The sequence below is a fragment of the Hypanus sabinus genome, chromosome 8 (genome assembly GCF_030144855.1).
Source record: "Hypanus sabinus isolate sHypSab1 chromosome 8, sHypSab1.hap1, whole genome shotgun sequence".
NCBI classification, from domain to species: domain Eukaryota; kingdom Metazoa; phylum Chordata; class Chondrichthyes; order Myliobatiformes; family Dasyatidae; genus Hypanus; species Hypanus sabinus.
Genome location: NC_082713.1, coordinates 75,569,075 through 75,596,359, shown reverse-complemented (window position 1 = coordinate 75,596,359; position 27,285 = coordinate 75,569,075). Strand labels below are relative to the sequence as shown.

The 27,285-nt window shown below is 46.2% G+C and overlaps 2 protein-coding genes across 2 annotated transcripts in view; one reads left to right on the top strand and one right to left on the bottom strand.

Annotated features, from left to right (window-relative positions):
* Positions 1-3,551: 3,551 nt before the first annotated feature.
* zgc:101583 (uncharacterized protein LOC494104 homolog) lies at positions 3,552-21,070 on the bottom strand. Its single transcript, XM_059977364.1, has 7 exons — positions 20,943-21,070; positions 20,096-20,191; positions 16,463-16,610; positions 15,662-15,718; positions 15,156-15,246; positions 6,428-6,588; positions 3,552-5,611 (listed from the first exon to the last, which is right to left on the bottom strand). The coding sequence occupies exons 1-7, from the start codon at positions 21,048-21,050 to the stop codon at positions 5,019-5,021; spliced, it is 1,254 nt and encodes a 417-aa protein (XP_059833347.1). The 5' UTR covers positions 21,051-21,070; the 3' UTR covers positions 3,552-5,018.
* Positions 21,004-27,285, top strand: part of taf7 (TAF7 RNA polymerase II, TATA box binding protein (TBP)-associated factor) — a 27,605-nt gene continuing 21,323 nt past the window's right edge. The window contains exons 1-2 of the mRNA XM_059977365.1: positions 21,004-21,135; positions 23,742-23,824. Coding sequence (XP_059833348.1) covers positions 21,096-21,135; positions 23,742-23,824 — 123 coding nt within the window. The 5' untranslated portion in view covers positions 21,004-21,095. The remainder of the gene's footprint in view (positions 21,136-23,741; positions 23,825-27,285) is intronic.

Sequence of the window (27,285 nt, the reverse complement as noted above, 5' to 3'; positions counted from 1 at the left end):
GAGAGTTGACTGAGATCCTTGGGAGGTGACTGGTATTGGCAAGAATAGTTGGTGGTGGTATGCTGCTGTCTTAACTTTCTGGTGAGGGTACTGTTACGGTGTAATTGATAGCAGATTCTGGGATTTAGACCCAACAATCCAATTTGCAAGTGCTGTTTGACTTGGAATAGGATCTGTAGGAGTTGTGTTCCTGTGTTTCTACAGCCATCTCCTTGACATTGAGCTCACGGGTTTGGGCAATGCTGTCAGCGTAGACTAGCTGAGTGACTGCAGTGTGTCTTGTAGATAGTGCAGTGGTGAAGGATGGTAAATAAGCTGCTTTATCCTGGTATTATAAGTCTCACCCTGAAACATTGACTGCCCTCTTCCCTCTGCAGATGTTGCCTGACCTTCTGTGCTCCTCCAATGTTTTGGGCGATGATCCAGGAGGGGACATGGGTTGAACAGGAGATTGTTGAAGTGATGACTTGGTTTCAGTGACCAGGGGTTAGAGGAAGGTGGGTGGGTTGGCTGCTGAGGGTTGGTGTTTCCTGAGCGATGTCAAGTTTCAGTGTAGCTGGCTGCATGTTACTTGGCAAGCTGAATATGTTACATCACTTTTGTGCTTGGTGGACAATGGAATATCATTGGGATGTTGAGACTTTTGCAGTGGGATAACCAATCTCTGACCTCCTGTACCCACAGTATTTGGTCTGAATAAGCTCCTGGTTGAAGTAACTTCCAGGATGTAAATGGTGTAGAGTCACTGTCAGTAACGCTGAACTGAATTTTGAGGAAGTAGATTTGCGATGGTCTTGAATAGATGTGGTGGGGCAAAGAGTCTGTTTCTGTGCTGTACATGACTGACCTGAGTAAAGGCCCAAGTTTAATAGTTTCAGTTTGCAACCTTCAGTAGACGTAGACTGAATAAGTAAACGTAGTCGTATCAGTAAACGTAGTCGTATCAGTAAACGTAGAGTGAATAAGTGAGCTCAGAGAAATTTCCTTACTATTGAAGATCATGGGATTTGAAGTTAGACTGCATCCTAAGGTTTCCAAGGTGGTGACTGTGGAAATGGTAGATACATTGGTTGCCTTCCAAAATTAGCTTCAAGAATTGTTTCTATCAATTAGAAAGTACCTAAATGTGGTGCTATTAGTTCGTAAAGAAGCAAGAAGAAATGGAAACATGAGAAAATGCTGGTACCCTTATGTCTCACCCTATCTTATCAAATAGGGTGACTATTGTTACTTCCAGTCTGTGGGAACCATTCTTGATTCTTTGGAATTTGAGATGATAATCAGTGCATTATTATTAGAGAAGTATTAGGAGTTTAAACTGGTGAGGCAGCAAGCGAGACCCAGATGACTGTGTAGCAGGTGAGGAGACAGGGAGGTGGGGGAAGCACAAGAGGGCTGGTGGCTTAACTGCATTTACTTTAATACAAAGAGCCCCATGGATCAGCACAAGGGGTCATATTATTGTTGTGATCATGGAAATGTTTTTGGAATAGCAGGACTGGAAGCTCAATGATCTGATGTATAGAAGTTACAGGTGCAGAAGGGGGGGGGGGGGTGTTGTACTGCTGATCAGCAAGAGTACTCCAGTGATTATATTCTGGAAAGAGTGGCCAGTGAGGTTCGATGTGTACAACTTAAGAATGAGAAAGGGGCTGACACTTTGCGGTTTACTATCGGCTTCCCAATAGTCAGTCGGAATAGGAACAGAAGGCAGTAAAGCTGTACTAGTAAGGGATTTGAAGTTTCTTAACATTGAATGAGATTGCTTTAGTTCAAAATGCATTCAGATTTTTCTGAAGCAACTTGCAGAAAGTCCTACTAGAGATGGGGCTGAACTAGGGAATGCAGATGTGCAAATGATTGAAAAGATTGGTGGAGCTCTCTGGGATAAGTTTGGCAAGCTGGTAATGAAAATCAACAAAATAGTTCCCTTGAGTTTGGACCATAAATTGCGAGAAGGCAGTTTTCCATACTGTGAGATGGTACTTGGGAAAGGCAGATTTGGGAGCAACTGCTAGAGGGAAACAGATTTGGTAAATCCAGCAATTAGAAGTGGAATGGCAAGAATTCAGAGTCTCGGTAAGAGATAATGAAGGATATTGAAAAATTGATGGGTAAAAGGAGGCATGTGTCAAATGTAGGAAGTCATCAAACAAATCATTTTAAGTTTGTAACAGACAGAAGAAAACAGAAAAATTAAGAGAGCAGAAAGGAGTCATGAAATGTCCTTGGCATGTATAATTACAGAAAAGTAAAAATATATTAAAGGAAGAGGATAGCTAAGGAAAGAATTGAGGGGTGATCTATGTGTGATCCTAAATGAGGTTTGAGCCGCTTGTCATATGAAGAGCGTTTGATGATTCTGTGGCTGTGTTCACTGGAATTCAGAAGAATGAGGGGTGACTTCTTCGAAACTTATCGAAGGGTGAAAGGCCACAGCATTCAGCCCACAATGTTGTGCTGACCCTTAAACCCTGCCTCCCATATAACCCTCCATCTTAAATTCCTCCATATACCTGTCTAGTAGACTCTTAAACTTCACTAGTGTATCTGCCTCCACCACTGACTCAGGCAGTGCATTCCACACACCAACCACTCTGAGTAAAAAACTTTCCTCTAATATTCCCCTTGAACTTTCCACCCCTTATCTTAAAGTCATGTCCTCTTGTATTGAGCAGTGATGCCCTGGGGAAGAGGTGCTGGCTGTCCACTCTGCCTATTCTTCTTAAATGTCAGGGATGTTGTGAATATTGATGTAGCTAGACCTTGGGGTAGCAGTCCATTGCTCCCTGGAAGTTCTGATACAGGTGGATAGGACAGTAAAGAAGGCATTTTGTATGCTTGTTCTCATTGAGCATAAGAATTGGAATATCATGTTACAGCTTTAAATACCACACTTGGTTCATAATTGTGTATGGTTATGGTTGCCACACAAGAGCAAGAATATGATAGTGATAGAGATAATGTAGAAGAGATAAAGCCCATTTGCAGCATCTTGGTGAAAATAGATACACATCTCAGTGGGCTGAAGAGCCTGTTTCTGTGGTGATCTTGCCAAATGATCGTTAATGAAAAGCTTATCGAAATGCTAACTGTAAGTGTCGGTTTGTTGGAAAACCTTTTTGATAGGGTAGGAATTTCCCATCCTCATTTAATCTGGGTGTATATGTGAGTCCAGACTCACCAGTGACTCTGAGCTGGGTCCTCTGTACAGGTACAAGAAATGCCAGTAACATCAACATCCCAAGGCATGTTGACAAATTAAGCTCACAATCCAATAATAGAGAGTATCCCTGAGAGACATGGTGTTAGAAAGATCCCATTCATTCAGTCTTGTACTTGGCTGCCTCCCCCTCACAAGCGGTAGATGAGATTCTGTATGTGATGGGTAAAGGTCTTTAACTGCATTTCCGCTACAATGGGATGACAGTGATTCAATTCCTAAGCTGGAGTGTTGAATGGAAGGTGAACCTGAGCTGCTCTTCGCTGCTTTACTGAATCTAGGGGAAGCCCCCAGTTATGTTGTCCAAGTAAAGTGATTTACCACAGTATTATCATCAGCACTGTAAAAATATATTTTAATGCAAGACATTTTTCAGTCACTTAAATTAGAACAGTAGCTGGACTAAGTCGCAAGTGCCTGGGACTGATGAGAATTGTGTTAGTTCTACGCTCTGTCTGAAGGTTTCTCCTTTTGATATTTCTGGTGAATAGTACGTACCAAAGAGCATCATCATGGAGAGTCCCTGTGGTGAAACATTAACTGTTTCTGTTCTCACAGATGCATCCTGACATGCTGAGTGTTGTCCAGCATCTGCAGTATTTTGACCTGCAGTACATTTACTGTTTAGACAAAGGCTGTGCCAAGCAGGTAGTTTTCAGTCTGATTACTTTCCAACAGCTTGAACTATTCAAGCCTTGGGATATGTTTGCCATGCTCATAGTTCCAGGTCTGCTTTCATCACCAGCCCAGCTCCAGGCAAGTGATGGGTTCATGTGCCAGAATATTAAGGCACTTTGACAAAGCACCTCACCGCATGGGTGATAAAAGTGGAACTCCTTGTGGAAGCACAATGTTTGTGTAATCCATAATACAGATCTGAACTAATTGGCTAATTCTAAGGACTAAAATTAACTAAGATCTGTGCCTGATTAACCTGCCAGTGTAATTTTTACATTATAAGCCAACAGTTTTTCCAAATTATGTAAAATTTGAGTTGCCAATGGTTCTTGGGAACAGAACCCTCACTAACTGGGGAGTGTCTTGTACTTAACAACACTCCTGATTAGTGGAGATAATTGGGGCCAGTTTTATTGTAGTCTGGCATCAGCCAATCCTTAAGTGCTGAATCAGAGAGTTTCAATGTGTGACTAATAGGAAATACCTGAATTATCATCCTTGTTATGTTCTGCCCAATGGAGATTGTGTTGGCATGTGAAAAATACGACCTCAAAGAATGCTACTGCTAAGGTCAACAATGAGAATGAACACAACGGTACCAACTTCCAAGTAGTGCCTTTGGTCCTCTCCCTCAAACCTCACTACCTTCATTCTCTGACTGAGGACAAGCATTGTCAAAATGAGATCCTCACATGGTGCTAGCTGGATTCTTTTGTTTGATTTGGTGACCCAGGTCTCATGACGTTATACCTGTCATGATCAAATGATTGAAACCTTTTACCCTTCCTGTCAAAACATGCCAGTATTTCAAAGATAAGTTGCCACTCTCACTCACACTCATCTGTTTTCCTCCATATTTAACGGTGCTGGGTAATGGGACACTCACTAGGATCAGCAACTTGGAACGAGTGAGTCCTTCAGCTCAACATCATACTTCGAGAGACAGCTCTGCCAACTTATACCAGCTGACCATGAGGTGGATGGGAATGAGCTCCAACATGATATTGCAACCTGGGGAGGAATGTTAATAAATGTGTGTGGACAGATAAGAAGTGCTTTGAACATGCTGTTTAGCTCAATAAGTCCCTGATCCTTCCAACTCATCTTCCAGGTGAAGCTATGCATTGGTGGCTTGGAGTTGGCAGCTGGAGATCTCTGTCTCTTGGGAAGGCAGGGCTTCGTATGGTTGGCTTCCGTCCACCCTGGGCCTGGCCCTCCTGAGGAACAGAGGCAGGATGCTGGAAGTGAAACTGATGTCCTTGAAAGAATGCAGCAGGAAGATACCAAGGACGATAACGAGGAACCCACTAATTGTGCCCACAATGTTGTAAATGGTCATGTGGTACCACTCCTTGAACAGAATGACTGAGCAGGTCATCACAGCAGTGGTAAAAAAGACATAGTAGATAGGGGTTACAATGGAGGTGTTGAAGATGTCGAGGGCCTTGTTCAGGTAGTTGATCTGGGTGCTGATGCAGACTATCAGGAAGACCAGCAGGATCCACATCATTGGGGATGATAGCACATGGTGGCCCACAAATAGCTCCTTAATGGCGATGCCCAGACCCTTCACACATGAGACAGAGAGGGAGCCAATGATGGAGCAGATGAGGATGTAGACCAGGACATTCTTCTGGCCATAGCGGGGGCTCACCAAAAAGATCAGGATTATGCAGCTGACCACAACACATACAGCAAACGCAATGAAACCTGCAAGGCAGAAACAGGGATGCAAGGTGAGTATGTGCACAATAAACAAAAAGCCTGACAGAGCCAGTCCTGCTTTATAAACACCTCCAACTTGGCACTGACTTTAAATAGCCAGGTTACAGGGAAAATCCAGAATAAACCAGAAATGCTGGAAGAACTCAGCCAGATACGCAGCTTCTGTTGGAAATAAACCAGTCAACATTTGCCTTCAGGATCCCTTCTTCAGAACTATGAAAGGATGTCAGTTTTAAAAGCAGAGATGGAGAGCAGGAAGATGGGAGACTAAGCACGAGAAGGGGACAGGTAAAGCTGGTAAGAAGCATGAATAGAGATGGCATGAGAATGGGACAGGATGAGATGAGATGTTGGACCACAGTGTGATAGTAGAGGAGGCCACACACAGACTAGAATGGGATTGGGAAATAAAATGGCACAGGGAGAATCAGTGTTTACTTGTGTGGCTGGTAACCAGAGTAGCCAGCTTTAACTGGAAAATGAGTGGATTTCCTTTACTTTTGTGACTAAGTTTGCCTTCACATAGAGTGTCATTCCACAAGGGTACTGACAGCGGTAATTTTCAATAGGGAACTGATTAAATTTATAGTTATAATATCTGCAGCACCAAGTAGAACCTAGAGTGAAATAGGTGCCTCAGAAAGCAGAGCCTGGCCAACCCCATGAAGGCGTTGATCCATTCTCTGGGATCTGTGATAATGTCATAATCGATGGAGATGCAGTGGCAAGCATCTGTCTCGCACTGACACCGGTTGTCGTGGAAACAAAGTATTCTACTAGATTTTACCCAATTTGTTCTACCTGGATCCTTCAGCTTTTCCACCATTTCAGCCAAGGTTCCGACCTCCTCCTCCTGTGGGGCATGGATGACCATCACCGTTGATCCCAGGATGCTCAGGATGCAGCCCATCTTTCCATGAAGGTTCAGTCGCTCATTTAAAAAGTATGAAGATAAGATAGCACTGAGGGAGAGTGGTGAGGTTGTGTTAGGAATTCCAAAGACTGGATAGGAAACAGTAATAGAATTTACAAATTCCTGATCATTTTCTTTCACTCCTATAGAGTTTGTATCTTGCCTTGAAGAACAATATTTTAAAAGAAAAGCTTGGCCCCATTGATAGTTTTTGCTGTATCCATGCCTGACTCCCAGACTCTCTAACAGGTTTTATTTATCATTTACCACACAAAATGCAAAATCAAAGTAACTGTACCTGACCCCATGGGGTAATGTGAAACGTCTTAAAACCCATATCCAAAAGTAATTTATTTAAATTAATCTAAGAATCTGAATTTAAAAAGCTGAGAATACCCAACAGGACAAGACTGATGAAAGGTCCTTGCCTCTGCTTCTGTCTGCATTCATGCTGCCTGACACACCAAGCAATGCCATCCTCCTCTTTGAGGTGGAATATTATAAGACAGTGTTAAAATGGGCAGTGAGAAAGACTTAGACACCAGCAGTGTTGCAGTGGGAGATGATGATGATGGGGCAAGAAAATGCTAAGGGCTGCATTGATGAAAAGATGGTAGGGTGTGAATACAGGGTTGCGCCTGCTATTTCACATTCAATTATTTGATTAATTAGGAATGGGGTCAGGCTTCAGTGGGCTGTGGGAGTATTCACAACTGTGAATCTCCACTCTACCCCAGCTCAAGCTGACACCAACATTGAAGTGACTGAATAACTTCTCTGCTGAACAACTCCTTGCTCAGCAAGAACCTGCTTATAGACTGTTTGTCCCACTCCTATTGGTGAAGAGGCCACACAGCATCTACGCTTGGATCACAACAGTCAAAACCAGTTACTTCCCCCAAGCTGAAAGGCTGATCAACACCTCCATCCATTCTCCCACCACCCCCTTCCATTACATCTACATCGTCCTTTCCACAGCCCCTCCTTCACCCCCCCACCCCCAAACACTGCCACTTGTACATTGTACTTTATAGGATTACCTTTGATTCTGGCATAGTTCCAGATTGGAAAATTGCAAATGTCACTAAACTGTTAAAGAAGGGCAGAAGAAAGGAAATTATAGGCCAGTTAGCCTCAATGACCTCAGTGGTTGGGAAGATGTTGGAGTCGATTGTTCAGGATGTGATTTCAGGATACTTGGAGGCACATGATAAGATAGAACAAAGTCAACATGGTTTCCTCAAGAGAAAATCTTCCCTGATCAACCTGTTGGAATTCTTTGAGGAAATAACAAGCAGGGTAGACAAAGGAGATATAGTAGATGTGGTGTACTTGAATTTTCAGAAGGCCTTTGATAAGGTGGTGCACATGAGGCTGTTTGACAAGAGCCCATGCTATTATGGGAAAGATATTAGCACAGATAGAGCATTGGCTGACTGCCAACAGACAGTGGGAATAACTGCTGGTGACTAGAGGGGTTTTGCAGGGGTTGGTGTTGGGACCCCTTCATTTTACATTGTATGCCAGTGATTTGGATGACGAATTGTTGGCTTTGTGGCCAAGTTTGAAGACGATACGGAGATGGGGGAGGAGCAGGTACTGTTGAGGAAGCAGGGAGACTGCAGGTGGACAAATGAGGAGAATGGCAAATAAGTGGCAGATGGAATACAGTGTTGAGAAGTGTATGGTCATGAACTTTGGTAGAAGGAATAAAAGCAGAGACTATTTTCTGATCAGGGCAAAAATGTAAAAACCCGAGGTGAAAAGGGACTTGCGAGTCCTTGTGCCCGATTTCCTAAAGGTTAACTTGCAGGTTGAGTTGATGGTAAGGAAGACAAATGCAATATTAGCATTCATTTCAATAGGACTATATAAAAACAATATTTTTAAGGCACTGGTGAGGCCTTGGAGCATTGTGAGTAGTTTTGGGCCCCCTATTTAGTAAAGGATGTGCTAACTTTGGAGAGGGTTCAGAGGAGGCTGATGAGAATGATTTTGGGTATGAAAGACTAATCATATGAGTAGCAATTGATGGCTCTGAACCTTTACTCACAGAAATTTAGAATGAAGGTGGGATCTCATTGAAATCTTTTGAATACTGAAAGGCCTAGATAGAATAGATTTGGAGATGATGTTTCCTCTAGTGGGGGAGTCTAGGAACAGAGGGAACAGCCTCAGATTAGAGGGTTGTTCATTTAGAACAGTGATGAGGAGGAATTTGTTTAGCCAGAGCGTGGCGAATCTGTGGGATTCAATATCACAAGTTGTTATGGAAGCCAGGTCATTGGGTTTATTTAAGGCAGAGGTTGATAGGTTCTTGATTAGAGAGTGAAAGGTTACAGGGAGAAAGCAAGAGAATGGGGTTGAGAGGGAAATGGATTAATCAATGGTGAAAAATTAGAAGGAAGAAGCTCTGGCTGAAAAATAAAACCATATCCTTGTCTGTAAAGACTTTGCAAAGTGTTGCTTAGAAGCTACTGTAAAGATGTGGGAAAATGTCTTGTGGTCAGGTGAGCAAAGTGGAACTTTTTGGCCTGAATACTAAACATTACGTGAGGTGTAGATCTAATACTGTGCATCAGCCAGGTAACACTGTCCCTATTGTAAACTATGGTGGAGTAGGATGCTATGGGGATGCTTTTCAGCAGCAGGGACTGGAAATCTGGTCAGGATTGATGGGAGGATGAATGCTGCTAAACACAGAGAGATCTTGGATTAAAAACCTGCTAGCCTCTGCCAGAATGCTTAACGGGGGGGGACGACGACGACCCAAAGCACACTGCCAGAGCATCCATGAAGTGGCTTCAAATGAAGAAAATTGATGTCCTTGAGTGGCCCAGTCAGATCCTGATCTTAACCCAACTGAACACTTCTAATAAGACCTGAAGATTGCTGTCCACTGCAGTCTTGCTCCATCATGTTGTGGAAAGCTGATAGAGACTTATCCAAAAAGCTTACTGATGTAATAGCTGACGGAGGTGCTGAGCAAAAAACGGTGAATACTTTTGAACTGCTGACATTTCAGTTTTTGAATTTTAACTTTTCATATTTTACAATTTTCCCTGTTTTTTGGACTCCACTGTGGGGAAAAAAGGAGCATGTGATTCATAAATAAAAATTCTCAGTTAAATTGATAAAAATCCTTGCTTGTAATACTCATTTATGTGAACAAAGGTTGGGGGCTGAATCCTTTTACAAGGCACCATATATACCAAATTTCCCAAAAGCTGTCCCATTGTTTGTGTTAGAGAACTGTGCATTGTATTCTGTCTCTGAGATAAGGCTGTATTCATAATCCTTTTACAGAAATAGTCAATATTCCCATAATAGTATAAATATTTCTTTATGGAAAAAGGCAGAGAGAACTTTGAACCATACCATGAAAATGATGGGATGTATAGAAAGATTTCTACTCATTTCTAACATGCTAACCTGACCTTGAGTCATACATCACAGAAACAAACTCTCTGGTCCACCATGTACATGTTTGTTTTCAACTATCCACGTTAGGCCTGTATCCTATGCCTTGACACTTCCAGTGTCTAAACACCTCATAAACTCAGTGACTGTAACTTCTTCCACCACATTCTTATTCAAGATATAGACCACTGTGTGAGAAAGTTTCCCCTCTTTAACCCTGTCTACCCTCCTATAGTGTGGCTGCCAGAAATGCACACAATACTCCAAGTGCTGTGTGCATACAGCTACTGATGCCTCTGGACACATCATCAGTGATGTTCCTGGAATCATCGGGTGTTTTGGGTCTTTCAACATCATCCACCCTTCTCCAGGTGACCCAGCTGGGGCTGATCAGGCCCCAGTTTGTGTCCTGATGGCTAGCTACACATGACTCCATGGCTCCCCTCTTTTGAGCCACAGCCACCTTGAGGCCACCTCTGCCACATCGGTGGTACTGCGGATGGCTCTCCTCTTCCTCTCTCCCTTGATGCCCAAATTGCTGAAGGCTCTGGCTAAGGAACAGGCTGTGAGTCCCCTACAACCAACTTCCACTGGGAGATACCTCGCTCTCCATCCAGCCTGCTGGCAGTTGCTGACCAGTCCTGCATGCTTTGATAGCTTCCTTTCAAAGGCCTCTTCCAAGTGATCTTCCCATGGGACTGTCAGCTCCAACATCACCACCTGCTTCGTAGCCTCAGACACAAGGACAGCATCTAGTCGCAGGGTGGTGGCTGCGATATGGTTGGGGAACCTCAGCTGCCTTTCGAGGTCCACCAACAGCTGCCAGTCCCTTGCAGAGGTCAGGATACCTGCAGATGTTCTTTTGGCAGGTATTGGCTGTTCCTCAGCTCTTACAAAGGCAATGGTCTGCTTGGAGGGTCGGGACCACTTTGCCCCCTCCACTCCTGCGCTGATGGCTCCAGCGATGGTCTTCAGGACCCGATCATGCCTCCATCGGCACCGTCCCTCACCAAGTGCCCTTGTGCAGCTGCTGAGGATGTGCTCCAGGGTTTCTCGCTTGGAACAGTGGGCACGCTGATGACTCTGCTTTGCCCCATGTGTGCAGGTTTGGTGGGCTTGGAAGCACATCATATACTGCCTGAATGAGAAATTGGATGTGGTGTGGCTCAGCTTTCCAAAGCTCAGCCCAGGTCACTTTCCTCTCCACTGCATTCTCCTACCTTGTCCAAGCTCCCTGTTGCTTCATTCCCACCGCCTTGCAGGTTCTCGTCTCCACTGTGCTCTCACCTCCCCCTGAACTAGATGGCACATTCCTTCCCTCTGATGGTGTCCATTTGGGGAGTTGGAAAGGATCCTAGCCCAGCTCGGCCTCCTGTGACCACTCCCACCAGCCTCCTGTGACGCAGCCTTTCCTCTGCTTCCTGATCAGCTTCCTCTGCCCTCCACTTCCTGTAGTGTAGTGTTATTTGCAACAGAATATTCCCATGTTTATATTTTATCACCTGACCCATGATAGCAAGTATTCCAAGAACTTTTTTCACCATTCTATCCAGCTGTGTTGCCACTTTCCAGAACCAATGGGTGTAGACTGTTTGGTGTCTGTTCCTCCATTAGTGCCCTACAATTTACTTTATAGGTCTTACCTCTATTTGACTTTGTTGTGATTATTGTCAATGATTCTGAGCGTCTGAATCCCAATTCTTGTTGCGAATGCTGGAGTTACTTGGCCTTGTGAGTGGGGATAATTCTGATGAGGCCATGTCGCTCCTCTGTGTATTGTTGCTGCTTGCTGTTTGGTTTGTGAGTTGGATTGACGGGTGGAGGTTCTCAGACTGAGATGCTCACATGGTGAAACTGCCTGCCTGTGATTTTACACTGTTCACCTGTTTGTGAAGAGTCAGTGTATGGGGAATGGGAATCCAGAATCGAGGCATTTAGAGTCAAATTGCAGGGAAACAGGCCATTAGGCCCATTCTAACCAGGAGCACCCATTCCATTAATCCCATCTCTCAGCAATTGGCCTGAAGCCCTACCAGGTAATTCAAGTGCTCATCTAGATACCAATTTCTGCTTCCATCTGCCTCAGGCAATCAGTTCGTATTCTCAACACTCTCTAGGTTCAAAAGGTCCCCTTTGGATCCCCTCTGAATTTATTTACCCCCACCATCCTAAATCTAAGTCTTCTAGTTTTACCTACCTCTGATATGGATAACAGTTTTCTACACCTATACCAGTCATACTTTTATACACTTCAGTTATGTCCCCTGTTAAGTTGCTCCGCTCCAGTCTTTCCTCATCACTGAACTGCTCCAACTCGGGCAACATCTGGAAGAATGGAGCCACAACAACAATCTCTTACTCAATGCAGCAAGACCAAGGAGCTGATTATCATTTTAAGTAGACCTGCCCTGGGTCCAGCATGCAAGTGTAATTATGAAGAAAGCACAGCAGCACCTCTACTGCTTTAGGAGTTTGTGAAGATTTGACATGACATCTAAAACTTTGACAAACTTCTATAGATGTGTAGTGGAGGATATATTGACCAGTTGCATCACATCCTGTTATGGACACACCAAAGCCCTTGAATGGAAAATCCTACAAAAAGTAGTGGATACGGCCCAGTCTATCACAAGTAAGGGCCTCTCCACCATTGATCACAACTACATGAAATGCTGTCGCAGGATAGTATCAGGGACCCCACCAACCAGGTCATACTGTCTTCTCACTGCTGCAATCAGGCAGGTGGTACAGGAGCTTCAGAACTCACACCACAGGTTCAGGAACAGTTAATAGACAATAGGTGCAGAAGTAGACCATTTGGCCCCTCGAGTCTGCACCGCCATTCTGAGATATGGCTGATCATTCACTATCAATACCCAGTCCCTGCCTTGTCCCCATATCCCTTGATTCCCCTATCCATCAGATATCTATCCAGCTCCTTCTTGAAAGCATCCAGAGAATTGGCCTCCACCGTCTTCCGAGGCAGTGCATTCCACACCTCCACAACTCTCTGGGAGAAGAAGCTCTTCCTCAACTCTGTTTTAAATAACTGACCTCTTATTCTCAATCCATGCCCTCTGGTACTGGACTCTCCCAACATCTGGAACATATTTCCTGCCTCAATCCTATCAAATCCTTTAATTATCTTAAACGTTTCAATCAGATCCCCTCTCAATCTCAATTCCAGCGTGTACAAGCCCAATCTCTCCAATCTCTCTGCGTAAGACAGCCCTGCCATCCCAGGAATCAACCTAGTGAATCTACGCTGCACTTCCTCAATTGCCAGAATGTCCTTCCTTAAACCTGGAGACCAAAACTGTACACAATATTCCAGGTGTGGTCTCACCAGGGCCCTGTACAAATGCAAAAGAACATCCTTGCTCTTGTATTCAATTCCCCTTGTAACAAAGGCCAACATTCCATTTGCCCTCTTCACTGCCTGTTGCACTTGCTCATTCACCTTCATTGACTGGTGAACTAGGACTCCTAGGTCTCTTTGCATTTCTCCCTTACCTAACTCGACACCATTCAGACAATACTCTGCCCTCTTGTTCCAGCTTCCAAAGTGGATAACTTCACATTTATTCACATTGAATGACATCTGCCAAGTATCTGCCCACTCACTCAGCCTATCCAAGTCTCCCTGTATTCTCCTAACGTCCTCTTCGCATGTCACACTGCCACCCAGTTTAGTATCGTCAGCAAACTTGCTGATACAGTTTTCAATGCCCTCATCTAAATCATTGACATAAATCGTAAAGAGCTGTGGTCCCAATACAGAGCCCTGTGGTACCACACTAGTCACCTCCAGCCAGTCTGAGAAACACCCATTCACTGCTACCCTTTGCTTTCTATCTGCCAACCAGTTTTCTATCCATGTTGAAACCCTGCCCCCAATGCCATGAGTTCTGATTTTACTCACCAATCTCCTATGTGGCACCTTATCGAATGCCTTCTGAAAATCTAGGTACACAACATCTACTGGCTTACCCTCGTCTAACATCCTTGTTACACCCTCAAAAAACTCCAACAGATTAGTCAAGCATGATTTGCCCTTGGTAAATCCATGCTGGCTCAGCCTAATCCTATTTCTGCCATCTAGATGTGCCACTATTTCGTCCTTAATAATGGACTCAAGCATCAAACAGTTATTGCCCTTCAACCATCAGACTCCTGAACCAGAGATAACTTCACTTGCCCCATCACTGAACTGTTCCCACAATATATAAACTCACTTTCTAGAACACCATCTCATGTTCTCAGTATTTATTGCTTACTTAATTAACATTTCTTCTTTCTTTTTCTATTTGCACAGTTTGTTGCCTTTGAACGCTAGTTGTCCGCCCTGTTGGTGTAGTCTTTCATTACTTTTATTATAGTTATTGGTTTTATTGAAAATAAATCTCAGGATTGTGTCCGGAGATACTAAATTTACTTTGAGCTTTCACAAAATGTTGGAGGAACTCAGCAGGCCAGACAGCACCGTAAACAGTCTCCGTTTTGGGCTGAGACCCAGTGAAGGGTACATTGACTATACTCTGTTCCATAGATGCTGCCTGGCCTGCCCAGCTACTCCAGCATTTTATGTGTGTGTTGCTTGGATTTCCAATCTGCAGATTTTCTCTTGTTTACTTTGAACTTTGATCATTCACATACTGAGGTCAGCACAACTGTATGCAGTCCTCCAGCTAAGATCCAATCAATGTTTGATACAATTGGAGCATAATCTCCCTATTCTTCTAATAAGTAGTCCAAGTAATGAAGACTAGTACCCCATACGTCTTCTTAGCCACGTTATCCATTTATGCTGCTGCCTTCAAAGCTCACTGGAGTTGCTTATCAATGTCTCTGTTGTTAGTAATCGGCCAGAACAACACCGTTCATGGTGCCATTTGTACTCCTCACCTCACATTAAACTCCATCTCAGCCTATTTCACCAACATATCAATATCACCCCATAGCCCAGGCTACCCTCTACTGAACAATCTGTGTCCATAGTGATCCCATCTCCTACATCCACATGCGTTGTCTACAAGCACCAGGATCTCAGCACCAATCTGTGATACAACATTGGTCAATGGCCTCCAAATCATAAGAACAACCTCCACCATCACCCTGTTTTCAACGGTGAAGACAATTTGAGATCGAGTCTACCAGCTTGTTGGGAGGGTAGGAAAGAGGAGACTGTGAGCTCACCTCACAAGAACGCTGAGGGCTCCCAGAGGTGTGACTAGAGTTGCTGGAGCAAAGGCATAGGCAGCAAAATTGGCAGCTTCTCCCAAACCCACTGCAAAAGAGGAGAGGCAGAGTTAGGGAGCGAATATTGTGCTGAGTCATTACACAACCCACACAGAGAGCGACAGGCCAGAGAGGAGTAAAGGGATCCCAGTGTGAGAGTGTGGTTGGAATCTGCAGGTTCAGGTGTGGTGGAAGGGGATTAGACTGGCAAATGCAGAGGGCTGGGAGAATAGAGATGTGGCAGGGGAGAGAGAGCGGGTGAGTGGGGTCGGGGTATTAGGACACTGGAATAGGTGGAGGGTAGGTGATCAATGGAGTTGTAATGTAGGAGGACACTGCCCACCCTCTTCTTGACCAAGGGCTGCTGTCCCGGTGTGGGCCCCGTCAGTGGGGAGTTCTGTAGCAGCTCCCTGGCAGGGTCGACTACACCCCAAAGATAGGAAGATTCACTGTACGACACTCACTTGTGAGAAGCCCGGCCCACCAAAGCCACTCCTTCAGGTATGCATGTCCGCCCTGGCCTGTGGAGAAAGCAGATGGCGATTAAACACTGCCAGCCCCTCCTAACTCACATCACCAGCTGTAACTCTGGACCAGGGAGCTTGCAGGCACTGGGATTGGGTACGATAGGGGAGTGCAGCCAGTCGACCTGACACCAGAGTTCACGGTAACAGTAACTGAGCCAGCACAAAGCAGTATGCTGTAGCCGCTATGGCTGCTGCCTCATTGCACCAGAGAGCCAAGTTCAATCCTGACTGTGTGGAGTTTGCACGCTCTCCCAATGATTCTGTGCCCTTCCCCCCCCCCAGTACTCACACTAGTTTGCTCCCACATCCCAAAGACGTGTGGGTTAGTGGGCACAGACTGCAGACTGCACAGCACAGACTGGATGGCCAAAGGGCCAGTTTCAGTGCTGTATGGCTCCGACTTGATTATTTCCTCTCATTGGTATGTGTAAGCTCTCCGCATTTCAACTATGGAGACAAATAAGAATTGAAACACGGTGTCAGCACACAGAACACTGTTGGTAGTAACTGCTTTTTCCTCTGGCCAAATGGAGAACTGTAGAGCGCTGGACACCGACAGGTGGACACCACCTCCCTGAACCTGCCAACTTTTTCTCCCGTTCTCCTTACTTCCCCTTTCCTATAGAGGGGCTGACTCTCTTACCCTCCCCCCTCTGGAGAGGAGACACCTCTCTTTCATCCCAGCATCATTCCACTTGAGTACAGGTCACACAGTCCAACTGCAGGAAAGCCACTTACCTGCTCTTATCACTGACCTCCCAGCCAGGCGCAGGAGCCCCTTCTTCTTCAGGATGAAACTGCTGCCAATGAAGATGCTGGAGCTAATGGCAAGAGCAAGCCCCAGGTAGAAGACATAATGCCCAGTGCTGGTGTCAGTGGCTGGAAGCTGCAGGGCAGAATTGAGTTTGCTGTTAGTACAAACATACAGGGAGCTACCGTACAGTGAAAAACCTGCTTGCAGTATAGCCAGCATGTAGCTTTAGACAACATATAATATCAACGAGACATGAAATTATACTGTACAGTGAAATAAAATGCCATGCAAAGGAAAACAAAGACACAGATGAAGATGTTCATGACAGTACAAGACACGTTCCATGTTGTTCCATTGCTGAGGTAGGGGTTGAGTTTTGCAGGTCAGTTCAAGAACTGTCATTGTGTGGGAGGGGGACTTGGGGGTTCTAATGTTTTAACTGTCATTCATTCTTTGGGGCACTCCTCTGTTTTCGTGGATGTTTATGAAGAAAAAGCATTTCAGGATGTATATTGTATATGTTTCTCTGACATTAGATGTACCTATTGAACCTAATGGAAGTAGGAAGGCAGCTGCTCTTGCATCTGGTGGTGTGTTTCTTCAGGCTTCTGTACCTCCTGCTTGACAGCAGCAGGACAGTGGGGAACTAGGGTCAGCACTTCCTCTGTCTAACATAAGAAACAGGGATATCCCGGTATCATAGAACAACTTATTCCCCATATTGGACCGAGGAAGTGCTGACAAACCCGATACCCAAACAGCACAGTGAAATGAGGCAACAGGGACAGTGCAGGTACAGCCATGACCCAGGTTTAATCCTGACCTCTGCTGTCTGTGTGGAGTTTGCACATTCTCTCTGTGACCCCATAGGTTTACCCCACCCCCACATCCCAAAGCTGTACAGGGTGTTGGATTAATGGGTTGCTGGAACTTGTCTCTGCTGTATGCTGTTGAGTATGCGGGCAGAAAAAACTCATAACAATGTGGAATTAGCGTAAGTGGGAATTTGTTAGTTGTCACACTCATTGGATCAAAAGGTCTGCATCTGTGCAGTTGACTTTATAACTCTAATGGTCACTGCACTTAAAACTCTTGCACATCATCCTAGAATGACGTACATGTTTCTGAGCTGAGAATATTATCGTCTTTAAGTGCCATGCTGCATGACATGAGTAATCATGGTCTCATCATCATGATTGTTACTGGCAAACTTTTCATCAGAAGTGGTTTGCCATTACCTTCTTCTGGGCAGTGTCTTTACAAGGCGGGTGACCCCAGCCATCATTAATACCCTTCAGAGATTCTGTCTGCCTGGCATAACCAGGACTTATGATGTGCACTAGTCATTCATACAGCCATCCACCACCTGCTCCCATTGCTTCTTGTGACCCTGATTTGGGGGGTAGGGGGGCTAAGCAGGTGCTACACCTTGTCCGGTGACCGGCAGGCTAGCAGTAGGAAGGAGCGCTTCACACCTCCTATAGTAGAGATGTATCTCCACCCTGATACCCACTGAGCTGGGAAGGAATTAGAAATGAAGTTGGTGAATCAGGGAGGAGGGAGGACCTTGAAGATCTGGGCAAGTGGGTTGAAAGGTTATACTCAACGGAACTGTGTTCACAGTCCTTATGGAGGGTTTAAGCAGCGCTGTGAGAAATGTTTAAACCCGATTATTACGGGTACAGCAAAATGTGGGAGACACAAACATTTAGAACATAAGGCAATTCAAAACAGAGAGCGGACAGAAAATGGGATTACAACTGAGGCACTTTTGAAGGGATTTTAATATTTCTGAATATGCTCAATTTATGTAGGTAGTAAAGGAATTGGAGGTTATTTTAAACAACTGTCTACATGGACAGGAATGATACAAATGTGCAGTCCAGTATGCAGACCGTTAAGTATTACTGTAGTCAGTTTAGTGCGATGGGGAGACTGTAAGGTATTCTTGAAGGCAATTTACAGAGGGACACCAGAAACTGATTTGCCTATTGCTACATTTGGTCTATGGTGGATGCATTCTTACTGGCTCTCCACTCTGTTTTGGATCAGCTGGACAATACCTGCATAAGGCTGCTGTCTATTGATTACAGCTCAGTGCTCAACACCATCATACTCTCAGTACTAATCAACAAGCTCCAAAACATGGGCCTCTATACCTCCCTCAGTATCTGGATTCTTAACTTTCTCATCGGGAAACCATAATCATTGCAGATCGGAAATAACATCTCCTTCGCGCTTACAATCAACACTGGTGCACCTAAAGGATATATGCTTATCCCAGTACTCTACTCTCTCTCTACACCCATAAATGTGTGGCTAGGCACAGCTCAAAGGCCATCTATAAATTTGCTGGCAACACTATTGTTGGCAGAATTTCAGATGGTGACAGAGGTGTAGAGGAGTGAGAGAGATTATCTGGTCGAGGGGTTTTGCAGCAACAACCTTGCACTCAATGTCCATAAGACCAAGAAAATGATGGTGGACTTCAAGAAAGGGAAGTTGAGGGAACACACACCCAGTCCTCATCAAGGGATCAGAAGTGGAAAGGGTGAGTAATTTCAAGTTCATGGGTATCAAAGTCTCTGAAGATCTGTCCTGGGCCCAACATATTGCTGCAATTACAAAGAAGGCACAACAGTGGCTATATTTCATTAGGATTTTGAGGAGGCTTGGAATGTCACCAAGGACTCTCAGAAATTTCTATAGATGTACCGTGAGGAGCATTCTAACTGGCTGCATTACTGTCTGGTATGGAGGGGTCACTGCACTGGATCAGCAAAAGCTGCAGAATGTTACAAATCTAGCCAGCTCCTCCCTGGGCACTAGCTTTACCAGCATCAAGGACACCTTCTAAAGGTGATGTGTCAGAAAAAGCGGCAGCCATCCTTAAGCATAGCCATCACCCAGGGCAAGCCCTCTTCTCATGGTTACCATCACCGAGGTGGTTTGGGAGCCTGAAGCCATACATTCAACATTTTAGTAACAGCTTCTTCCCCTCTACCACTATATTTCTGAATGGAAAATGGATGCATTTACACCACCTTATATTTTAGCTGTTTTTGCTCTACCTATTTAATTGTATATCACCTATTTTTTATAATTTTATTATGTATTACAATACACTGCTGCTACAAAAGAAAAACAAATTTCATGCAAAATGCCATTGATATTAAACCTGATTCTGAATCAAAGGAGGAATTGATGAGCACATGAGACAGAACACATTGCAGGGGTAAATTAAGTGAAGTGGGACAGTTGGGATTCATTCATGGGAGCAGGCATGAACCTATGGTATGAATGGCCACCTTTTGCATTGCATCAGTATTTCTCTCCTAAAGTTAAATTTTTGATAAATCAGGGTAATTAAAAAAATGTGAATATTGTTCATTATCCTTTGCATGAATTACATTTGAGCAGAACACAGGACCAAGTGATGTCCCTTGAAAAAAGTTAGTAAAGATACTGTGAGACGGTGGAGTAAACCAACTGATCCGTTGACAGAGTTGCAAAAATTTCTCAGCATCAGCTTCCCTCAATTAGTTTCAGTTTACCTCACTGGCAAATATATCAAGTGTCTGCTCACCACACATGCAAAGCTACCTTTCATCACCTACCGAGGCTGATGTGGAGATCGGTTCTGGCACCAGGAATACTCCACCAAGAGGAATTATCTCCATTCTCCCAGGACATGCAAGAAGTGTCAACTGTTCCTGAAGGCAGGAAGAGGAAGTGACACAGATATCTCACTGTTGCCACTGCAACACATCCTCTCCCACTTGGCAGCTGTCTACCACAATGGGTCTGCCAGCCCCTGTCCAGCATCAACTCATCTCATACCATCCCATCTGGACAACAGACCCTTAATAGTTGTAGTATTGCCGGCCCTACTTCACCTCTGCCTTCCATACCTCTGTCATCCTCCCCAACCTTCCCTTCCCTACCTCACTTACCCATCTCCTCATTGCCCCAGTACCCAACTTGACTCCATGCCCTACTCTTCCCATACCCCTATCCTTCCGACCTTATGGACGCCCCTTCCATCCTTATCCCCATCCCACCTTCCCTCACCAGACTCCGCATTCCTTCCCTACCCCTAGCTCTCCTTTTGCTCCTCTGCCCGCACCCCCTTCCTCCCTAGACTGCCACCCCGTCCCTCCTTTCTCCCCAGCTCTCGACACCCCTGCCCTCCTTTTACCTCCCTACTGTGGAGCCATCCAATTCCGACCACCGTATTTCCTCCTATCCTTGAACACCCTCTTCTCTCACAACCCCGATTCCAGCTTCCTTAATTATCTCCTTATCCCCGACAGCCCTCCTTCCTCACCCGATTACCCTTATTCCTTACAAACTCCAACTCTCCACCCCACCCCTTCCCTCCTTCATTCCCGAACAGCCCCGCTTCCCTATCTATCTTCAATTCCTGCAGTCCCGCCTTCACCAACTGTCCCCTTTGCCCCGCACCTCACTGACAACTTCTCCATCTTCCGATCCGCCGCTCTGCCGTCCCCCAGCCCACTTCCGCTCTGCTGTGTGCATCCCGCATCGGCCTCCCGGGTCGACTTCCGGCATGCCCGGTGCGGGGCCCGGGCCGACCCTGACGGTGTCCCGCTGCTTATGGACAGGAAAGGCTCTGGCAGCTGGACCAAGATGACAGGTGGGCGCCAGCGATTGGGGTTTCACCGGGGAGACCAGAGGGAGAGACCGTGTGGACGTTGTTCCCACCCCGGAGCAGCTGAAACATCTCCTGTACTCTTCGATACTGGGAGTACAACACGGGAACCGGTCCTTCGCTCATTCCGGGAATACCGGCTCCGCTCATCCCTTTAGTCCTCCTCGGGTTCTGAGAGACCTCAGAAGCGCACAGGAGACCTCTCGGCGCCCTGGGTCTACGCCAGTTAACTCTCAGTCCCGCCTACCCTACTCTTGTGATTATTCTCTCACACCCATCATCTCTCATTTGATTCTTTTGTCATTAATCTACACTTATTTACAGCAAACAATTGCCCAACCAGCTTGCTCGTCTTTAGGATGGGGAGGGAAACCTGCAGTCACACACAGCAGCAGGGGTTGCGGGTTTCTGGAACCGCGAACCTAGGTTCCAGGACCGAACCATACTGGAATCAGAAAGCTCCCTCCTTATAAGCTCGCTTCTATTTTTGAACTAATGAATAGCTATGAGAGACATATGCTTCTCATTCATACAGCAAGGAAACAGGGTGTTTGGCGCGCCACTTCCACGCCAACCTGTAGGCATCCATCTGCAGTAAACTCAGCCTCCAGCGCCTGGCCCATGATCTATGCCCAGGTGATTCAGGTACTTCCGACGATGATCGTTTTGCTGCACGGAGAGCATTATGCTGGCTCAGCCCGTATTTATCAGGGTTCAGGACAATGAGCGGCGAGAGAGACAGGAGATTTAAAATTATGGGGTTGGTCATTTAAGACAGATGGTGAGACTATTGGTGTTTAAGTAAGTGAATATCTACTTTGGGGGGGGGAACTTTATAAGGAGATTGTGAGACTGCAACTGGTCTCCATATTTAAAGAAGCATATCAGAATCAGGTTTATTATCAATGGCATGTGATGTGAAAATTGTTAACTGAGCAGCAGCAGATCAATGCAATACATAATCTAGCAGAGAGAGAAAAAATAATAAATAAACAAGTAAATTAATTGTGTATATTGAATAGATTATTAAAAATGTGCAAAAACAGAAATACTGTATATTGAAAAAAGTGAGGTAGTGTCCAAAGCTTCAATGTCCATTTAGGAATCGGGTGGCAGAGGAGAAGAAGTTGTTCTTGAATCACTGAGTGTGTGCCTTCAGGATTCTGTACCTCCTACCTGATGGTAACAGTGAGAAAAGGGCATGACCTGGGTGCTGGCAGTGCTTAATAATGGATGCTGCCTTTCTGAGATACCACTCCCTAAAGATATCCTGGGTGCTTTGTAGGGTAGTACCCAAGATGGAGCTGACTAGATTTACAACCTTCTGCAGCTTCTTTTGGTCCTGTGCAGTAGCCCCTCCATACAAGACAGTGATGCAGCCTGTCAGAATGATCTCCGTGGTACAATGATAGAAGTTTTTGAGTGTATTTGTTGACATGTGTTTGCATTTGAAGGCCACTTGTATAGATCTGAGCTGCCTTCAATTCCACAATTCAGCTGCTGCACATCATAAAATGGCAGCTTATCCTTCCTTACATATGTTCTTAGTACTTTGACTGTAGTTTCATATTTCTCTGCGATAGTGAAGTGGAGGTGATGCCAAATATCTTCTCTCAGAGGTGAGTTGATGGAATTCTTGACATGGAGAATTGTCGAGGTGGAGACATTGAGTGTCTTCAAAGTAGCAATTGACACGTATTTAAAGTGTACTGTGAACAGTCAAGCGGTACTGGGAGAGTGGTGTGTGTTGAAGACTAGCTCAACTGTGATGTTGCTGAATGACCGAGCAGGCTGGAGTGTTTGACTGATAGACTACTGCTTCTATTCCTTCTGGTCTTAGCTTCTTAAGCGACCAGAATAGCGTGACCTTTGAAAGCCGTGTTGCTGGTGCCTTCCCCGCTCATCTCAGTGGGTTCTATCACAAGTTCTCTGTATTGCTGCAGTAGGAACAGGGAAGTTTTCCTGTTGTTTCAGTCAATATTTGCTTCAATAAATGTGAGTAGAGATCACCTGAACGTTTATCTTATTGCTGTTTATGGGATCTTGCTATGCACAGTTGGTAACTGGATTCCCAAAAGTGAACCAGTGGCTGACTTCCAGAAATACTTCAGGATTGAACTTTGATGTTCCTTGGGATGGCAGTAGATTGCAGAAGTGCTTTTATCTATGCAGTTGTCTTCAATAAAAAGTCTAAACAAATTTTAAAAATGGTTCAAAGTCAAGTTTACTGTCATATGCACAAGTAGGAAATCGAGTATCCATTTGCAGAGGAATGGGTCTTGAAGCTCAACGATGAGTCTGGATGGCATATTGTGACATCATGTGCACCTGTATGTGAGTGTGTATATATATATATATATATACATACATACACACACACACTCTCTCTCTCTCTCTCTCTCTCTCCTCCTCTCCCTCTCCTGCTCCCTCTCCTTCTCCCTCTCCCTCTCCCTCTCCCTCTCCCTCTCCCTCCCCCTCCCCCCCCCATCCCTCACCCTCCTGCTGTCAGCCTTCTTTGTGATTCCCCTTTTGTTCCATGATGGTAAGAACAGGATGAATCTGACCCGCTCTCTTTGTCATTTGTTTTTCAGCGAAAGGTCAGAAGCAGGGCTCAAAGAGTAAGGAAGATGCTCCGTATGAGTTGGAGAGTCAGTACATCCTGAGGCTGCCACCGGTGAGTGTGTTAGAGCATCAGCTTCTGGCCTCGGATGGAAATTGATTTTAAATAATGTTTGGTAACCTCTGTCAAAGTTTAATCCTTTGAACTGAAAGCTGTTCTGGTGAAAAGATGTAAATTGTTTTCCGACAATATAATCATCCTAACGGGTGATGCCCGCACTGAAGATGGTCTAATTTGAAGTTTCTATCTCCACCCCATTTGTATACCAGCCTACAGGGAGAGGTCAGCATCCATTAGTCTCTGTAACTGATGTTGGCATATCCTTCCCTCTATCACAGTGAGAAGTACGGTCCTGCAGGAAAAAGAACCAGGCCAGTTTGGTGAAACTGCGGTGTAGGACTCCATGTATTCTTAACAGCAAATGCTGGGGCCTCATCGAACAAATCAGATCAAGCTTCTGAGTCCTGCCACATACAGCCATGAATTGTAGTGGGCAGTCAAACTGTTAATAGGGAGAGAAGGAGGCACCTCATACATCTCCATCCTCGACGATGTCTGCAAACATTGTGTAAGTCCGAAAGGCTGAAGCATTTGCAGTTATGTTCAGGTGATCCGTCCCAGATCTGTGTTGGGAGCCTGTCTGTCACAGGTCAGTCTCTACGTCGGGAAATGGTTGAGAACACTGGATGCAGCAAAGGCTCTGGGACCAGACAACATCAAGGCTGAAGTGTTGAAGTCCTGCACTCCTCAGCTCATCCTGATCTTAGCAAAGTTACAACACTGACATCTACCCGGCCACGGGGAAAGTTACAACACTGGCATCTACCCGGCTGTGGGGAAAGTTACAACACTGGCATCTACCCGGCCGTGGGGAAAGTTACAACACTGACATCTACCCGGCCACGGGGAAGGTTACAACACTGGCATCTACCCGGCCACGGGGAAGGTTACAACACTGGCATCTACCCGGCCACGGGGAAAGTTACAACACTGGCATCGACCTGGCCACGGGGAAAGTTACAACACTGACATCTACCCGGCTGTGGGGAAAGTTACAACACTGGCATCTACCCGGCCACGGGGAAAGTTACAACACTGACATCTACCCGGCCACGGGGAAAGTTACAACACTGACATCTACCCGGCCACGGGGAAAGTTACAACACTGGCATCTACCCGGCATCGGGGAAAGTTACAACACTGGCATCTACCCGGCCGTGGGGAAAGTTACAACACTGGCATCTACCTGGCCACGGGGAAAGTTACAACACTGGCATCTACCCGGCATCGGGGAAAGTTACAACACTGGCATCTACCCGGCATCGGGGAAAGTTACAACACTGGCATCTACCCGGCCACGGGGAAAGTTACAACACTGGCATCTACCCGGCCGTGGGGAAAGTTACAACACTGACATCTACCCGGCCACGGGGAAGGTTACAACACTGGCATCTACCCGGCCACGGGGAAGGTTACAACACTGGCATCTACCCGGCCACGGGGAAAGTTACAACACTGGCATCGACCTGGCCACGGGGAAAGTTACAACACTGACATCTACCCGGCTGTGGGGAAAGTTACAACACTGGCATCTACCCGGCCACGGGGAAAGTTACAACACTGACATCTACCCGGCTTCGGGGAAAGTTACAACACTGGCATCTACCCGGCCACGGGGACAGTTACAACACTGACATCTACCCGGCTGTGGGGAAAGTTACAACACTGACATCTACCCGGCCACGGGGAAGGTTACAACACTGGCATCTACCCGGCCGTGGGGAAAGTTACAACACTGGCATCGACCCGGCCACGGGGAAGGTTACAACACTGACATCTACCCGGCCGTGGGGAAAGTTACAACACTGACATCTACCCGGCCACAGGGAAAGTTACAACACTGACATCTACCCGGCCACGGGGAAAGTTACAACACTGACATCTACCCGGCTGTGGGGAAAGTTACAACACTGGCATCTACCCGGCTGTGGGGAAAGTTACAACACTGGCATCTACCCGGCCACGGGGAAAGTTACAACACTGACATCTACCCGGCCACGGGGAAAGTTACAACACTGGCATCTACCCGGCCGTGGGGAAAGTTACAACACTGGCATCTACCCGGCCACGGGGAAAGTTACAACACTGGCATCTACCCGGCTGTGGGGAAAGTTACAACACTGGCATCTACCCGGCTGTGGGGAAAGTTACAACACTGGCATCTACCCGGCCGTGCGGAAAGTTACAACACTGACATCTACCCGGCCACGGGGAAAGTTACAACACTGACATCTACCCGGCCACGGGGAAAGTTACAACACTGGCATCTACCCGGCTGTGGGGAAAGTTACAACACTGGCATCTACCCGGCCGTGCGGAAAGTTACAACACTGGCATCTACCCGGCTGTGGGGAAAGTTACAACACTGGCATCTACCCGGCCGTGCGGAAAGTTACAACACTGGCATCTACCCGACCGTGGGGAAAGTTACAACACTGGCATCTACCCGGCTGTGGGGAAAGTTACAACACTGACATCTACCCGGCATCGGGGAAAGTTACAACACTGGCATCTACCCGGCCACGGGGACAGTTACAACACTGACATCTACCCGGCCACGGGGAAAGTTACAACACTGACATCTACCCGGCCACGGGGAAAGTTACAACACTGGCATCTACCCGGCCACGGGGAAAGTTACAACACTGGCATCTACCCGGCTGTGCGGAAAGTTACAACACTGGCATTTACCCGGCCACGGGGAAAGTTACAACACTGGCATCTACCCGGCCACGGGGAAAGTTACAACACTGACATCTACCCAGCCGTGGGGAAAGTTACAACACTGGCATCTACCCGGCCGTGGGGAAAGTTACAACACTGACATCTACCCGGCCACGGGGAAAGTTACAACACTGGCATCTACCCGGCATCGGGGAAAGTTACAACACTGGCATCTACCCGGCCACGGGGAAAGTTACAACACTGGCATCTACCCAGCCACGGGGAAAGTTACAACACTGGCATCTACCCGGCCACGGGGAAAGTTACAACACTGACATCTACCCGGCCGTGGGGAAAGTTACAACACTGGCATCTACCTGGCCACGGGGAAAGTTACAACACTGGCATCGACCTGGCCATGGGGAAAGTTACAACACTGACATCTACCCGGCTGTGGGGAAAGTTACAACACTGGCATCTACCCGGCCACGGGGAAAGTTACAACACTGGCATCTACCCGGCCACGGGGAAAGTTACAACACTGGCATCTACCCGGCCACGGGGAAAGTTACAACACTGGCATCTACCCGGCCACGGGGAAAGTTACAACACTGGCATCTACCCGGCCACGGGTAAAGTTACAACACTGGCATCTACCCGGCCACGGGGAAAGTTACAACACTGGCATCTACCCGGCATCGGGGAAAGTTACAACACTGGTATCTACCTGGCCACGGGGAAAGTTACAACACTGGCATCTACCCGGCCACGGGGAAAGTTACAACACTGGC